Source organism: Epinephelus moara, chromosome 16, assembly GCF_006386435.1.
Source record: "Epinephelus moara isolate mb chromosome 16, YSFRI_EMoa_1.0, whole genome shotgun sequence".
Lineage (NCBI taxonomy): Eukaryota > Metazoa > Chordata > Actinopteri > Perciformes > Serranidae > Epinephelus > Epinephelus moara.
This window is the reverse complement of record NC_065521.1, coordinates 26,032,039-26,048,476: the sequence shown is the minus strand read 5'-3', so window position 1 is coordinate 26,048,476 and position 16,438 is coordinate 26,032,039. Positions and strand designations below refer to the sequence as shown.

At 40.6% G+C, this 16,438-nt stretch overlaps 2 protein-coding genes across 2 annotated transcripts; both read right to left on the bottom strand.

Moving 5' to 3' along the window:
• Positions 1 to 4,009, bottom strand: hoxc12a (homeobox C12a). The gene is made up of 2 exons (XM_050065373.1): positions 3,318 to 4,009; positions 1 to 2,116 (listed from the first exon to the last, which is right to left on the bottom strand). Exons 1-2 carry the CDS (start codon positions 3,904 to 3,906, stop codon positions 1,878 to 1,880), a joined length of 828 nt encoding a protein of 275 aa, XP_049921330.1. The 5' UTR covers positions 3,907 to 4,009; the 3' UTR covers positions 1 to 1,877.
• Positions 4,010 to 10,921: 6,912 nt separating this feature from the next.
• Positions 10,922 to 15,248, bottom strand: hoxc13a (homeobox C13a). Its single transcript, XM_050065371.1, has 2 exons — positions 14,429 to 15,248; positions 10,922 to 12,136 (listed from the first exon to the last, which is right to left on the bottom strand). The coding sequence occupies exons 1-2, from the start codon at positions 15,090 to 15,092 to the stop codon at positions 11,880 to 11,882; spliced, it is 921 nt and encodes a 306-aa protein (XP_049921328.1). The 5' UTR covers positions 15,093 to 15,248; the 3' UTR covers positions 10,922 to 11,879.
• Positions 15,249 to 16,438: the final 1,190 nt, after the last annotated feature.

The window sequence follows — 16,438 nt, the reverse complement described above, 5'->3', positions numbered from 1 at the left end:
AATATTCTGTTTATTGAAGACCTTACGCATATACATTCATATCATTATTACTTTTACAAGACAACGTGGCAATCCTTACAAGCGCAAAGAAGGGAATGCAATGAGGGACGAAATAAAAGGACGATAACAAACAGCTATTACACTGAAACAGGGTTTCTTTAAATGTCATGTATGGTAAAACTTGTTGCATACCATTTCTTATATCCATTCTTGGCAGTATGATATCATAGGCCTACAGATCCAACCCTCACAACCACGAATAGGCATGGAAAATATGGAATGCGATATTGTACAAGACGATCAATAACATAACGTACTATTACATAGCGATAAGGGATCCTCGGACAGGATGCAAATAGTAACATATGTAATTTCATTTTACAAAGTTATACACGAGTACAAGGTAAGGGAAGTGACAACACTGAGCACGTTGCAAAGAGCAAGTACATTTAGTGGGCCTAATAGGCCCTCCGTCCTCCCATCCTAATAACAATAATAATAATAATAATAATAATAATAATACATTCTTTGTAGACGTTTGTGTCAAAAATGTTTAAGGTTGTTTGCTTTTGATTTGTTCAGAGAAAAAAAAGTATAAAAAGTCACTTACAGAAAAAGTGGCCCGCAGAACATGACTTATAGCTATTTCACATCAATAACATGCTGCAAATACATTTCACTGCTATAGCTTACTCGTTATACATGACAGATGATGCACTGCATTCGCCCCGAATTAAGGGAGCACACACGTAGGCCTATGATTAACTTTTTTTCTAAATTTCTACATATTTATTTTCATGACGAGCACCAAGTTTCAGAAATGTTCTTTTTAGGCCTAAAAACGTATTTCCCCCGCCACTTGCGACTTTAGGCGGTTCCCTTGTTTAACCAAGTTGGCCTAAAAATGTACTTGGTACGCGTGGATATTTCCATTACAGATCCTGGCGAGTTTATTGTTGAATATACTATTTTTTAACGGGTACAATCTGGACGTGGACATTTAATAGCAGCTCAAAACCGTAATAAGACGGTGATCTCACTTAACTAAAAGAAATGCAACCCATGCAGGATTCTGTGGTTGTTGTTAAGACAAGTTGAAAGGTAATAAAAGTAAGAAAAATACCTTTAGAAACTTGTTAGCACATGAACGAAGTCATGGCAATTCATTTTTTTTCAATGCGCAGTCATAAAGATATCGATATGGATTACACTGCGGTTTTAGTTCCCCCCTCTGCTCATGCAGACACACAGACTTCCAGACTTCCTGCCCGTGACCGTGAACGTGTCCACAAAGCGTGGCGAAAACTATGCAAAGAAGATAAGGATGATATACATCTTGCCCAGAAAATTATGGCGCTGGACGTGTTAAGCAATCGGGAGGGAGATTCCTCTTGATCAGTTTGTAACCTCTGAGAAATTATTGCGCGGGTGCGGCTCCAGTCACTTCTCTGTCTTTCTGACTTCACTGCTATTTTTAGGCCTATTTTTGAGATTTTACCAAGTGGCCTCGCTCCCTCCTCATTTTCTCTGACTAAACATGGAACAAAAAGGATGTTGTCATTATGTGTCACCCCAAACTGAGCTCGACGACATATTCTCTACACAGAAAAAACACATTCTCACAGCTTATTGTGCGATTATACCAGACATGAAGGCAGTCTGACATGTAGACTGTAGCTTTGAATGCCAGATAGTGGATTGTTTTTGGGCTTGTGTGGCCCGCACCTTTGAGAAAAACAAATAATATCCGAAAAATATTGTAATAATTGCCTGCAATGTAAAAGATGGATAGATGAGTGCATGCATTGAAATAAGACCTAAGGGAGCGTAGAAGGCTTGGCTTTTTACTGCCTATCGATTCACCTTCTGCCGCATCTCTAAAAGTAGGCCAAAGCTTGCTCCCTCAGCATGAGTCTCTTCTTCTTCATCCTGCGGTTCTGGAACCAGATCTTCACTTGTTGGTCGCTGAGGTTCAGCCGGTCGGAGAGCTCCCTCCGCCGCTGCCTGGTGATGAACTCATTCAGCATGAATTCACCTTCTAGCTCAGCCAGCTGAAGTTTGGAATACGGTTTACGCTTCTTTCTGGTCCGAGTGTGCATCGGGTACCACGGAGCACCTGGGGGGGAGAGGGAGGAGGAGGAGGGGGCATACAGCGGATTAGTCACCACAGTTGCAAAATCACGGTCACCTCCAAGGTTATGGGGAGCCCACAGGGGCGTCAGTTGTCCAGGGGAAGCTTGGGTAATTGCCTGTCTGTGTGCTGAGTGAATTTAACATTCATTTGAGCAGAAAGCTGCAGAGCAATCAGAGAATCATAGATCTCAAGTAATTATATTATAAAGGTAAAGCAGTATCAAGATAAAGCAGTTTCTAAAAACAATGTCTGCGGCCTCGGAAATACAGGGAGTATTACAGTCATCTGGGGAAGATTCTGTGTTTTGCATAACATCCCAGATGCAAAGATTTAGAGAACTGGCCCCTGGAAGCTGTCACTTCCTCCACACACAGACACACACACACACACAGACACACACACACACACACACACACACACACACAGACACACACACTCACACAGCCAATACTGGATTTGTTTTGGTCTCTGCCTGGACATATCAGATCTCAAAACAGATGTCAGGATCAACAGAGACTGCTCAATTTTGTACAATTTTTAAACATGCGTGTTTGTGATGTATTTTTTCAGCCCCCTCTATAGAGACCACCAGTATACAGCGGTTTGTGTCACAGGAAGTTTTATTGTCGCAGTTAAAGTAGCATTAACGTGATAATTAAGCCGTGCCTGCAAATACCCCTACTTATTTGCGAGTTTCAGAGCATATTAAATGACTCTTGAGTACACAGCGACAGATATTAATTCTGTTTACGAGTCATTAAAAAGAAAACTCTCTCTATTCAATGCAGTCAAGCAAAGCGCCTCACCTCTTTAAATCACTGCGCTAATTTGTGTATACAAAGTGGAACAATACACCAAGCATTATTGTGCACAGTTTGTCTAAGGTGTGGAAATGCACTGACTGATCATTTATTCAAAAGCTAGCGGGCATCATGGTTAGGTGAGGTTATCTGTAACTGTACACAACCACATGGCGCGTGAGGCATTTTAGGGCAACCCCTAGCGGCGTCTGCACACCACGCAAGTGCCCTGCAGGCTGATCCGGTCTGCAAGTTGTGCATCAACATAACTAGCTCTAATGACGGTGTAATACCGCAAGTGTACGCTACGTGCAGGTCTCTTATAAATAATATGTGAACCGTGAGTTTCTAATAATTGTGGTTTAAAAGAAATCAGCACCCACCTCCGCTTGCGGCTATGTTGCTTGAATGGCTTCCCGGTGACACCAGGGTCTGTGTGTCGCTGGATGGAGGCTTGCTGCCCTCGTTGAGCAGAGAGGAGCTGGAGTCGGACTCCATTGACTGACAGGATGGCGGGTCTTGCGTTAGCTGCTCGGTCCCATAATCATATTTGGAGAAGGCGGCTGTGCTGCCTATTCCACTGTGCATCCCGTGGTCAGATGTTAATGATGATGTGTCTCTCGCCCTATCCTCTCGTTTGAGGCTGCTGCCACCTGAACAGGTCTCCCTGTTCCCGTTGCCGTTGTTGTAATAACATTTGCCCTCTTCTGGTCTGCTAATTTCACACGACCGATTGAAAGAAGGGTTAATAGACACGGGGCTGCTAAAGTAGGATTGAGAGTATCCATTGCACGGCTCCGAAGGATTCCACGGGAGGGAGCAAACATTGTCCCTTCTCGGGTAGGAGAGCGACGGTAGCCCCGCCAGTTGTCCCCCTGAGGCTCTAAAATTCGGGAAGTAAAATGTGTCTCCAGTGTGGATGTTTACCAAAGGTCCCACAAACCCTGGATTAAGAAGATTATGCTCGCCCATTTCCGCGGGCCCGACCAACAGCTTCTAGTTTATTGCAATCTGACATTTAACATAGTTAAACCTGGAGGGGCTCCTGATTGGTCATCCCCAAACCACGTGTCCAGGCTAACTTCTGCTACACATGGTACCACCCACTCGGTCCATCTCAGACAAAACAAAACATTAACTTCTGTATTACAGGGGTTTATATGCTTTTTAAAAATACTATAAACCTTTTATTAAAAATGTAGAATCTTGTTTTTCTTCACTTGAGTCATGCTGAGTCCAAAAGGAGCCCGGGCTGCGTCTCCTTTTACACTCATGGAACTGTCCATGGCCTCGTTTAATATCTTTATAAGCTGGCAAAAGTTTTTAAAATGCTATTTCTTATGAAAACTATTTTTCTTGAAGGAGAGGGTGCATATGACATCTTGTTTTCTAGCAAATTATGGTTGAATTCCATGTCACATAAAGCTGTGATGTCCCAAGTTTACAAGCTTGTTTTAAGAAAAGACTGATGCTCATTGCCGCACTCTACTCATATTTACAGTAACGGGGTCAGCAGGTTGAAGCCACTGGCTCTGTAAAAGAGGACGATATTCTACAAGGTTACTTTAAGAGGGTATATTTCACATAATATTCCCTAGTACACCTCACATGAACAACTTTAACAGATACCTCCAATAAACGTTCACAGCCAAACTCTGGTGGGATTGTTATACCTCTCACAATTCTTTTATATGAATTTTACAAGATATCAGAGGGCACTTAACTGATTCAATCAGCCGAGAGTCTCTCTGCTTTATATCTCGCTAATTAGTTGATTTGTAGATGCAGCTCTGAAGACACTGAACAAATATGTGATATAGTACACTGTAGCCATGCCTCTGTTCTGACAAATAAGCCTCTTTTACCCAACAAAAAACTTTTCAGACACTCCACAATAGTGCATTTTTTTCTGCAGAAAACTTCACCAGGCATCCTGCCAACAGCTGGCGTAAGAATTTCTGATGAGGTCGCTATGCACAACTATCATCCTCAAATACATTCTTATGAATGACCCTTGTCTTTTACGCTCATCCCCCGGGTCTGCACACTCAGCATTAATTGAAAAAATAATCTAAAAAGACTTTACAGCGTTCTTATGTTATACCAGTCCAGCAACTATTTTTCCAGTCCCTCTTCCCCTTTATAAATCCATAATTCAGCGCCGCCCCTCCTCTCCACTAAATATAAGGAAGACAAAATCAATTTATGGATCTCAAAAGTTTTCATAACTCAGCAGTGGGGAGCTGCTTATATGTCTCAATTATGGCAATTTAAAAAAAAAAAAAACACAAAAAAACACAAGTGAGACTCAGCCAAGGACAAAAAGTTTGACTCATCAATGACACGCACTCCTAAATATAACCAAGCGCGCACGTACGTCGCCGTCAATCCACTCAAGTTCACGACGCACAGTCACGGTGGCTTGAACTTGATATTGAACTCAAATACTCCTTTTAAATGAATAAAAGACGAATAAATTAAATCCAATAAAATAGAATAAACAGCGTTTTATGCTGTGGCAGCTTAAACTGAGGGCTAACAGCCCGGGTCATAAAAATAATGTGAATATATTCCAGCATGCGCCGATAGCTATTTCACTGATTTAAAAAGCAGCATATCATCTTTCTTGACATGGCACCCTGCAAACAAAATAACTGATATGAGTCCAAATAATAAAAATAAACAGGCTGATTAAATTAATTAATAATTGTTATTATGAAGTGAGGGATTTGCAGAAAATGTGCAAGGGGTTGCTCATGCGTGCTGAGTGGCGCTGGTTGCGTGCAACAATTTTGCCAATGAAGTGTTATGTGAGAACATTAGCATTCATTTAAACATTGGTTTGGGAAACGATTTGCAAGTCAGCCGATATTTGATAGCTGCATCCGTCACTTGTGACCATACCTAACCCAAAGGCATCGGGCCCTGCTCTAGCCTTAAATAGAAAGACTCAGGGATCCGTTGCGGTGTCAGTCTGTCCTGTGGACTCATTGCCTGTACATTCTTGCATCTAGTTAGTGAGTCTTGCAATGCAGCACAACATCACTCCAATATAATATCTTGTGCCTCAGTCTTATGAGGAGCAATTAGGGGTGTGTGTTGGTATCACTTCTCCTGTTATTATAACAGCAACCAAAAGCAAAACAGTGCAGTGTGATGTTTACAACAAAATGGCCCGGATGGTCATGAGTAACGTTGTAGGCTTAAATCGCCACTTTACCTCGGAGGAAGAGGCCATGTGTTGCGCCTCCTTGCCTCGTCTCTCCACGCCTCCGATCCCAGCGCCTCCATAGATCCGCATTTCACATTCAAACAACTGATCGTCTGTTCAGTGCATCTTAAGCCCTGCGATGATGTCATGTGTGACCATGAGCCACAGGCCCTGTGCTCTCATTTAGCAAAACGAAAGTCAAAAAAGAACTTGGTAAAACGGTGCATATAGCACTGTCAAGGTCACTGTCTAGTACACTGTCTGCTCGATATTGAAATTACCCTCCTGGAATCCACTGGTCCTGTCCAGACAGGGCAATAGCCTAAACAAAGGGCTTTTCTTCCCCTTTTTCTCTCTTTGATTCTCTGCGGGCAGGTTGCCACAGTTATAGCCTTGTGCAACCCTTTTAAAGCTTCCTTCAAGGAAAACAAACCACCAAGGGAAGCCTAAAGATCCCACAAAAGTGGCAACGTTTAAGTTGAAAGCGTTGGCTGATCTTTTTCATTTGTTTACAACAGACGATATTTCAGGCGGCTGTGCTAAATCATACTCTCTGACTAACATCAGGCAGGAAAAAAGTGTATAATATGACTTAAAAATGTTTATTAAGGATAGTTTACATCCATCTGGAAACAATGATAATATAATTTAAATTTTAAAGTCTCCATAAAAATATAACACGCATCAGTAGTTATATTATATGTGTAATACCTGTGTAGATATATGCAAATTAAACATCGCAAACTAGCATTAATAGTAAAGCCATTGCGTCATCTGATAGATAGAAACATTTGAACTTGACGGTCACTTTGTATAAAGTTGTAAAACTGCCACAAGGCATCTGACCAAATAAGGTAATACTATTTTATTTACTCACTTAATAATTTAATTTTTAATTCTAGAGTGAACTACTTTAGTGTGTGTGTGTGTGTGTGTGTGTGTGTGTGTGTGTGTGTGTGTGTGTGTGTGTGTGTGTGTGTGTGTGATGTAGAAAAATCAAATAATCAAACAAACTGCTCACCCACTGTGTATTCATGATCACTAAATTATGAATTTTCAAACCACGCTCGGTGCATGTGGTCAGTCAAATTACACACAAAAACTAAGCACTTTATAACAATGTGACTTTTCAAACAACACTGCGGTCAAATTTGTTAAATAAATTCTATAGCCGCAGATCATATCTGCAGAAACATCAAAGAAAAATAAATAAATGCATTATAATTTAAAGTCAGAATCATCAGATCCTGGTTATCTTTGCTCTCTGTTGTTGCTCCGACATGTGATGTCCACATTATCGGGTATATTGCAACAGCGGAGCCATGAAATCCCAAAACAATGCTTTGATTGCATTAATATAAAATAAAATCTCAACAACAATCCCATGACAAAACATCTGACAGCGATTATGACCCGCGTAGCTTCAGCTGTAACTTCTCTATTTGCTGCACCACTCACTATGAGCAGAGCTGCAACTTTAATAGTGAGGAAAAACTTCTGCATCAAAATAACAGCTGTCAAACTCCAAATTCAATATTTACCGTCAAATACACTGAAAAAAAGTAGCAACCCTGAGCTAAATGAGTCATAACAATCATTTAAACATACTGAGTGAAGTGAAAAACTAAAATCTCTCTAAATGAGAGAGAGTTGCAGCACTTCCTGATATTTTCCTCTGGTCACCACCAGAGGTTATCAGCCCCCTGTCTCATATGTGTGGCTGACAGCGGCCTGCAGCTCTGACGCCTCCACACACAGCCAAAAAGCAGTGCAACTTCTTATACATTTTACATTTTCAAGGTAAAACCAGCGGCTGGTGAGGGTGCAAAGCGTCTAAAAAGCTTTTAGTTTTGTATATTTTGTTTTTTATTGAAAATATGCTGTCAGGTAAAGTGAGTTTACCCTGGGTCGTCCTTTTTTCGGCATAGTAAATGTTAATCCCGGGCGTATAGTGTTTGATTACTTGAGGTGACGAGTTATACTAGTAAAAAATTAACTTCCAGGAAATTGAGTTTATTTCACGGAATATAAATCCAGATTTTCTTCTTCAATTGTAAACAAAACTGCTTTAAATATGCGTATACTACTATATTTATACATTGTAGGATGTATTATTGCTTAAAGGATTTAAAATGTAAACATTCATGTACATTTAAAACAAAAATTGGCCCTTTAAATTATAACTAAAAATAATCAACATATTCTGCCAGTTTAATTATAATATATTGTTTGAGATTATGTGGAGAATCCCCGCTCAAACATTTAATACCCACTGCTATATAACTTTTACAAAATGATATTTTTTGTCATAATGTTCCTTAATATCAGAAGTTTAAATATATAAATTATATTTAAAGCAGGCTTATTTTTGTCCCAAGTTCATCCCCGCTACACGCCTTTTACTTTGAAGAAAATAATAATTTCAAAATGAGCTACAATTATATTATCCGTCATATTTCCGTACGTTAATTCAGTCTGCTCAATGTTAATTGTTTGTTGTGAGCTAAGCAGTCATAAAACAAAGTCCACGCAGGCCTGCTGCCATAGTAGGAAGAAAACGGCCATACCTTTAATCGTTATATTGTGGGCGACGTCGTATTACCATTTCCTCTCGCTGTGTAGACAGTATGGCTGCTTGCTGCGGATTACTGGTGTTGGTGTGAGACGTCAAAAGTCCTACCTGTCCTTCGTGGTCAATAACACACACCTCATGATGAGTGCATGAAACCATTGGCGGTTCCAGAGTGCATGGGCCAGAGCAACTACTTTTAGTGGACTTCTGCAAAAGAAAAAAAAACCCACACACACAAAAGAAGAGAGCCCAAATGTTAATGCAAAGCTCTGAGAGATGGTCAGAAATGCAGGTCAGAGGATATCGGTACACTTCCCCTTTTTTATGTATTTATGGCATGCCATTAAGTCCGGCTGTCTAGACAGGGAAATAACACCTTGTTTGCCTACAAACAAACCGCCAGCATTGGTGTCCAGCCCCCTATTTATTATTCACAATCTGCTGTGATGTCAAGGTCAAAGTGACTGCATAGTCATGGTCAAGGGTAAATCAGGAGACCCAGAACTTTCCACAAAATCCAGGAAGCAGACAAACAAAAACTTCAAGTGTGACGGCTTGGATTCTAATCAACAACCTCAGAAGATGTGAGGAGCTGGAAAAAGTGACCACAGTCCAACCAGCGAGTCGCCTATAGAGAAATTAAATTACAAAACACCAGCACGCCAACTATAATGTGGAGGGGACGGTTTCGGGAATAGCTACAACATTAGAACCATCAGGCGAAAATATTTAGGCCTCTGAAGTGAATTATTTTGACTAAAGTATAAGAAAGAGGCCGTATCTATTTCCATTTACGTCTGACGTTTTAGACTAATATGCGTTATGTTTAATTCAGATTAAAACTGGAATTATAGACTTTACATAGACTAGTTTTAAGTATCTTAAATTCAACCACCTTCAGCTTTGATTATTCTCAGGACAGCCATGTTTAAATGTAAATTTTCCACATATTTTCCTCTTTACACTTTCATAACGGAAGTATCCTAATATGCATATGAGACATTAGGGCCTTAATGTTTGGTAACACGGGCCGCATGTACCAAAAAACCTTTACGCACCGATCAGTACAAATCTATAAATAGTAAGTATATATGCTGTGAACAAAACTATAGATACTGGATCCGCAATGCGCAATTGGCTGATTCTGGCGCTCAGTGTGTGTGTGTTTCAGAAACAGACAGAGCGCATGTACTTTTACTAATAATACATGTTTAGATTAATAAATAAGGAGTTCATGCTGGTGACAAACAAAAGCATCCTCAAGTTCATCGCAAAACTCACCTGTGCCTTTTACGCACTGAAACAGAGCAGGTTAAACTAAAATCCACATACGCGTCATGCGCTATAGTCGCAGGCAACATTTACGCATGCAAAGGCTTTGCCATTTTAATTTACGCATGTAGGCTATTCTTAATATCTTAAGCACAATCAGTTATGACAGTGTAGACAAATGCTTTAAATACACTGCATGGTGACGGGGAAGGAAAAGTGTTCGTTTAACTCTCATAGCTTGCGGGTTATAATGTTCCTATTATTAGACCAACAATAACTAATTTGTACCTGTGGAATGTGAAAAGGTCTGAAAATAATATTCTGTGGTCACCCTGTAAATGTTTCTGTGAGAGCTGACGCATAAAGCGCTTTTTACTGCCTTTCGGGCTGTTTGTGAAGATTCTGAAATTGAACTTGTGCCAAGTGACAGGTAAAATCTCTTTGGCATTCACTTTGATTAAAAATGCGCTCGGAGTTGGGGATGAGGGCGGGATAGATTTGGGCTGAGTTTCTCTCAACCGTCGAGTGTGTTTCTGTAAATGATCCATTTGAAACACCAGATCCTGCAGGTCTTATTAAAATATTTCTATCTGGAGTCAAAATCTGTCTAAATATACTGATTTATTTTGTATTTTTCTTGGTTTGCAAGTGTGAGGCACGCGCCCTGCTGCTCAATAACCATGCGTAATCGCTGTATCATCTCCTACAGCCATTAACAAGACTCCAGGATGCCCAATAAGTCTTAATCAAGCACTTTGCAACATAAAATCCTCACTCGCCCATCCGCTGCTGATGTTATGGACTCAAGTTGAAGAGCAAAGACGACAGCGGTTAGAGCTTCTGCTGCTTAATGACACCAGTGTAACTTGAAACGAAAGGAAATGCTGCAAGTAGGATGGGTTGATTGACTTGAATATTTAAGCATTTTCATAATCATCATTTATTTATGAAACACGTTACCAGTACGTAATTCAACACCACAATACAGTTCACATACTGCACGAAAGTAGAAATTACAGGCTTCGTACAAGGCGTGTGATCAGCTGCAATGCTACACTAACAAAGACAAAAAAAATAAAAAATTAAAAACGATTGTGCATTTATGTGTAATACTCACTGACTTTTAATGGTTTACAATCATTCCAGTTGCATGACAGAATCCTTCACTGACAAAGGAAAACATACAAGTCTTGGGGTATTCCAGTTTACAGTTCCGCCATACTAGATAATATGAATTAAATAAAAAGGCATTGCACTATACAGATTAACAACACAGGAGCCTTTGTTTTACCAGGCTTAAGAGAACACTTCCCACACAGAGGAACATAGCTTTTGAAATTCTGAAGGAATATTTAAAAAAAAAAAGAAAAAAAGAAATATTTCTTTCTCTCGAAAGTCCTCTTTGTGAGCTTTTTGTTGAAGTCTCAAGTTCAACTTGTCATTACCACAAATTATGTCCATGTGGCGATTATCTTTCTTAAATGACATCAAACCAGTCTCCTCTGTTTCGATCTGCTTGTTGTAAGTCTTAGAAATGTCATCAGTCCTTCTGAGATTTGGCTTGGAGAAAAAAAATGAAAAGAAAAACACGCAATACTTGTCTTTGAAATACAGATATCGTTTTAAATATTATATATTTATATATGTACATTCATATAAAACAAATGTGACGTGAATTTTCAACATTTTCACAGTTTGTAGAGCTTTATCTCTAACTTGAAAACAAGGGGGCATGGTGGCGTGGTCGATGGAAATGATGGATAAATTAAAAAAGAAAAACCACTCTGCCAAAAATGTCCTTCAGCCACGGATTTTTGATGCAAGAGGTAAATATATGGCAAGATGTGTCGGAAGTTAAGAGTTGCAGTTTCAAGGAGGACGCTGATCTCATCAAGTGGTGTGCATGTGACTGCTCTTGGATTTACTGACAAATTTCTTCTCCTTGACTCGCCGGTTTTGGAACCAGATGGTGACTTGACGCTCTGAGAGGTTGGTGGCGGCCGAAATGCGCCTTCTCTTGTCTTTGGTGATGAACTTGCTGGCTGCATATTCTTTCTCCAGCTCCTTCAGCTGGATCTTGGTGTAAGGGACACGTTTTTTACGCCCGCGGCGGTAACTGCTGACCTCAGGCTGCAATGGCACAACATCTGTAGGGGTAAAAAAGGGAAAAATTGTAGGAAAATATTAGCGCAAATTAACACCGCAATGTGTTGACAAGACACACAATGACAAGACTGGTGTATTTCTGACGCACACTGAGACATGTTTAAATTTAATTACTGACCTAACGTGACAGAAAAAAGAAGTTTCAAAATCGCTTCATTTTCAAGGTCAAAATCACACTCCAAGTGTGTGTGTGTGTGTGTGTGTGTGTGTGTGTGTGTGTGTGTGTGTGTGTGTGTGTGTGTGTAGGGATGGGGGGTTGAGGGATGGAGGGACACACTACAGAGAAAATGCATTACAGTGAAGATCTCAGGTGTGCTGCACCTGACATGTAGGAACGCAAATATAAAATCGCCTAAGAGAGTCCGCTCATGTAAAATACACTCCGTTTGTGTCACACAGCGATAAGCCATCCGTTGTTTCTGCAAATGAACAATCACCATCAAGTTAAAGCCACTGCAATTGTGCATTGTTTTCAATGGACGAGTGATCGATGTTTTTCCTTAAGCTGCATGTCGATACTTAATCTCCTGGTTGACCATCTACTTTACTACAACAAACCTCGTTAACGATATCTTGGATAAATCTCTCGATGTTTAATTGAACTGCGGGGTACCAGTGTGTAAGTATAAACTGCAATAAGCCTCAATATGGATGCATTACGCTGGTCAGTGCCTGATTAGAAAATAAAAAATCACGATCTGACACGATTACAATTGAAAACTTTAAGTTTTATATAAACATAAAGTTGCAATTTAAGTGAAAGGTGACAATTTATTCACACTTCCTAGAATTTCCTTTAAGAGTAAACATAATTTCTGAATCTTTTTTGTACCTTATTTGTTCAGGTAAGCAAATATCTGGGATAACACCCTTTCGCCAAGGCTGAAGCTGAGTTAGGACAGCCAATGAGAAACATGACAGGACAAGTATGGCAATACCTTGAGAAATAGTGGCAAGCTGTGAGACATGAAGCTTTTTGCCCCCATGTCATTTTACAGTCAGGGGTTGTGGATATTTCTCCACAGCTCGTGGGAATATGGCAAATGGATATTCAAACATTAGCTCCATGATATCTTTATTATTATTAAATATTTTGTGACAAGCAAATTTATGATATCTGAGCGGAGGTCACTGTTTTACTTGTTTTATTTTAAAGCAAAATAGTTTTGTGTGCCTGTGTGTCAATTTATGTTTGTGTGTATATGGTATGTCTGAAGACATGGACAGCGCGTTCCTGTGTTTTTGTGCATGTGTGCGCGCGCATTTGACTGCGTGCCCGTGCTTGCGTGGCTTGCTCCTGTGTATTTTCAACGTAAAAAAAAAAGGGGGCAGATGTCGCGTGAGAGGTTCAGGCGAGGTCTGAGAAGTTTTCTATCTGGGAATTAAAATACCTACAGATTGCAAATAGATAATAAACCCTTGTGGTAAAAAGAAGCAGTCCAGTAAACACTCTGTAAACTGCATACTGGTCGGGCCCCTGCGTCCATGATCAGATATCTTGCATGTATGATGGTAAGTAAAGTAAAAAGGCGAGGCTGGGTTATAATGTGAACTGGTCAGTGGTTGGGAAACATTTGTGAAACATGATGCTGAGGTCTGTGTGCAATGCAACTCTTGGATAACTGAATCCTGGTATATGCAGGGGGATGTGCACACATCGCAGGGCGCTGAGATTTATTGACACCATCCAAACACAGTAGGCTAGCTTCGTCACTATATTATCAAACAGGGGGCAAAGGTATGCACTGGTGTGGCTTCCTATTCTGCGTGACTGAAACTGGACATTCATCATATGACTCCGAGAAAGAAAAAAAAACACAAACTGTGGAAAGCAGATGCTCCGTTTCTGAATTTGTATTAACCATTAAAGGGCCATGCAAATATTCTTGAACTCAATTCTGATATTTACGCACACTTAAAGGAAAAATGTGTGGATTTCTTTAACGTCAAATTGAAGAATATCTCTGCTTAAAGTCTTTGAGTCTATGGAAAACATATGATGAACTGAGATAAGGCTTGACAGCTGTATGTTTATTTAGCACATTTTAGAGTTTCCCTGGACTTCTCTGTAACTTGATATTGGCTCTTTCACACAATAAAATTCATAAACTAAGTAATAACATCCCAGGAGAGTAAAGGTATCTGACTTCATTGAAATAGCTCTCTTAATGTGATAACACAGATATTAAAAGCCTACAAGCCGCTGGACTATCATGTGAATTACAATCTGAAGACAGTTTTGAAAAAGAAAATGAAACATCATTTTTACGTACCTGGAAAAGGTGATTTCCAAAGATGAGTTGACTGCGTTTGCTCTTTGGAGCAGTACACCTGCCCATCCCAGCCATTGGAGAGAGCCCAGTGCTGGTAGCCCTCCATGGGGATCAAGGCGTCGTGCCTCGGTTCGGGATGGGCACTGATACTGGGCACCACCGACACGTCGAGATATCCAGGGACAGCCTGATATGAGCTGGCGAAACTCGGGTAGAAGGCAAACTCTTTCGCCCTGGTAGACAGTTCTTCCGTGGGCAGCGCTGTGCTGGGCTCGGCATATTTCTCTGCGGGATGGTACGAGCAGGGCTTCTGCTGCAAGTTCACGTTGTGCGAATGAGATAATCTACACCCGTAATATGGGTTTCCAAAGGGATAACCGTAGCTCAAAGATGCACTGGATGATGTTTGAGGAGCCGGACACTGCCGGCCGGTGTCTGGAGAAGAAATATCCGAGTAGACGGAGCCCTGGTGGGTCGCTATGGTGCCAGAATGTCGTCCCAGCGCGGGGTGCGACATCAGGTCCCTGCAGTGGGTCGCAGGGCAATTACCGCTCAGTCCCTCCATTGTTTGGCTTTTATTCTGGTTGTTTTCATTCGGGCTTTTTTCATAAACGTACATCAAGGTGTCCGCCCAGCGTGGATGCAGAACCAGCGAAGTCGTCATATCAGGGGCTGCCGATGCTTTTTAAAAGTCGACTACTCCAAGACGGACACCTCATTTCCAACTACATTTTACACCAAGCGCATGCGCACACGAGACCCTCGTGTGTCCACTTCATTAAGAATCTGGCACGTGATACGCTAACAAGTCCTACGAGATTGGGCTTGTGAGTTGGGGCAGCGCAGCCCTTTAAAGACCCACTGCCTCACATGTCACAGTTTTTTCCTGCAGAACACCGAGTCATATCATTGGCTTAAATCACCGAGACCCACACCCTTAAAGGGGAGTTTGGATACTTTCAAGATTGGGGCAAACGAAAACAACCTGTGAATTTTGGCCGACTGCAGGACTGCCAAAGAATATAATAGCATATGATACATGTCACAGTTGATACAGTGAAAATAAAAACACATAAAAATACAAATTAAATCTTTAAATCTCATGTCCTATATTGCTTGGCGCACTGGTGCGCAATCTTTATATTTCACTAAGTGAAAGCAACATGATCCGGCTGAGGTTTAATTTAATTATTAAATGTAATAATAAAAAGAATATGATTTAAATGTGGAAACCCTGGTCTGTAGTCAAATTGATGTCCACCACGTAACAAAGTATTACGCATAAAAAAATATACTGTGCTGTCAGAGCAAATATGTTTCCGTCCAATCTTATCAACACTGCTTTTCTGAAGGACGCATTTCCTTTAAACCCGTATACAGCTGCCACTGGGTCACCTATTAACATGCTGAGATGAGATTCTGAGACTAGTTGTGGACTATTACTGTTCCAGCAGGGCGTAATAATGCGTAATTTACTATTAATGTTGCCTTTTAGAGGTTGATATTGTGGAGTCTAAATATAGCAGGATACAACTTGAGCATGGGGTGATACATTTTAATTAATAACTCCGGCTGAAAAACTATTTGGTATCTAGAGGGTGTGTGTGCGTGTGTGGTTTGTTTGGCAGAACCAGGAGTTTTAGTTCTGGCAAAGTTGTGTTGAAGGAGTGTCGTTGCACCTCAGCATCAACAGCCACAGGACGAGGTGAGAGCTCAGGTAAGATACCGTCATTACAAATAACCTTTCACCACATATGGTGTATCTTTCATTTGAAGATATAATCATAGTAATTGTCTACAATTAATGGCAGCAAACATTAGTTTATAAATAATTCCCGCAATATGACTGCGCAAAGACGTGTTCAGTTGTATTCTCGATTAGGCTGAAACGCTTTTTAAGCCACAATGTGACCACTAAAATGACCATTAAACGAATTCATGTGATGATTCTGTTTCACTGAGCTATTCATTCACAACATAGAAGTGGCTGCTGACACTTCCAGGAAAAAA

Coding starts and splice junctions, on each gene's coding strand:
- hoxc12a (XM_050065373.1), bottom strand. CDS start 3,906: ATGGGCGAGCATAATCTTCTTAATCCAGGGTTTGTGGGACCTTTGGTA. Junction 2,117..3,317: donor CAACATAGCCGCAAGCGGAG/GTGGGTGCTGAT, acceptor TCTCCCCCCCAG/GTGCTCCGTGGTACCCGATG.
- hoxc13a (XM_050065371.1), bottom strand. CDS start 15,092: ATGACGACTTCGCTGGTTCTGCATCCACGCTGGGCGGACACCTTGATG. Junction 12,137..14,428: donor TTGGAAATCACCTTTTCCAG/GTACGTAAAAAT, acceptor TTACCCCTACAG/ATGTTGTGCCATTGCAGCCT.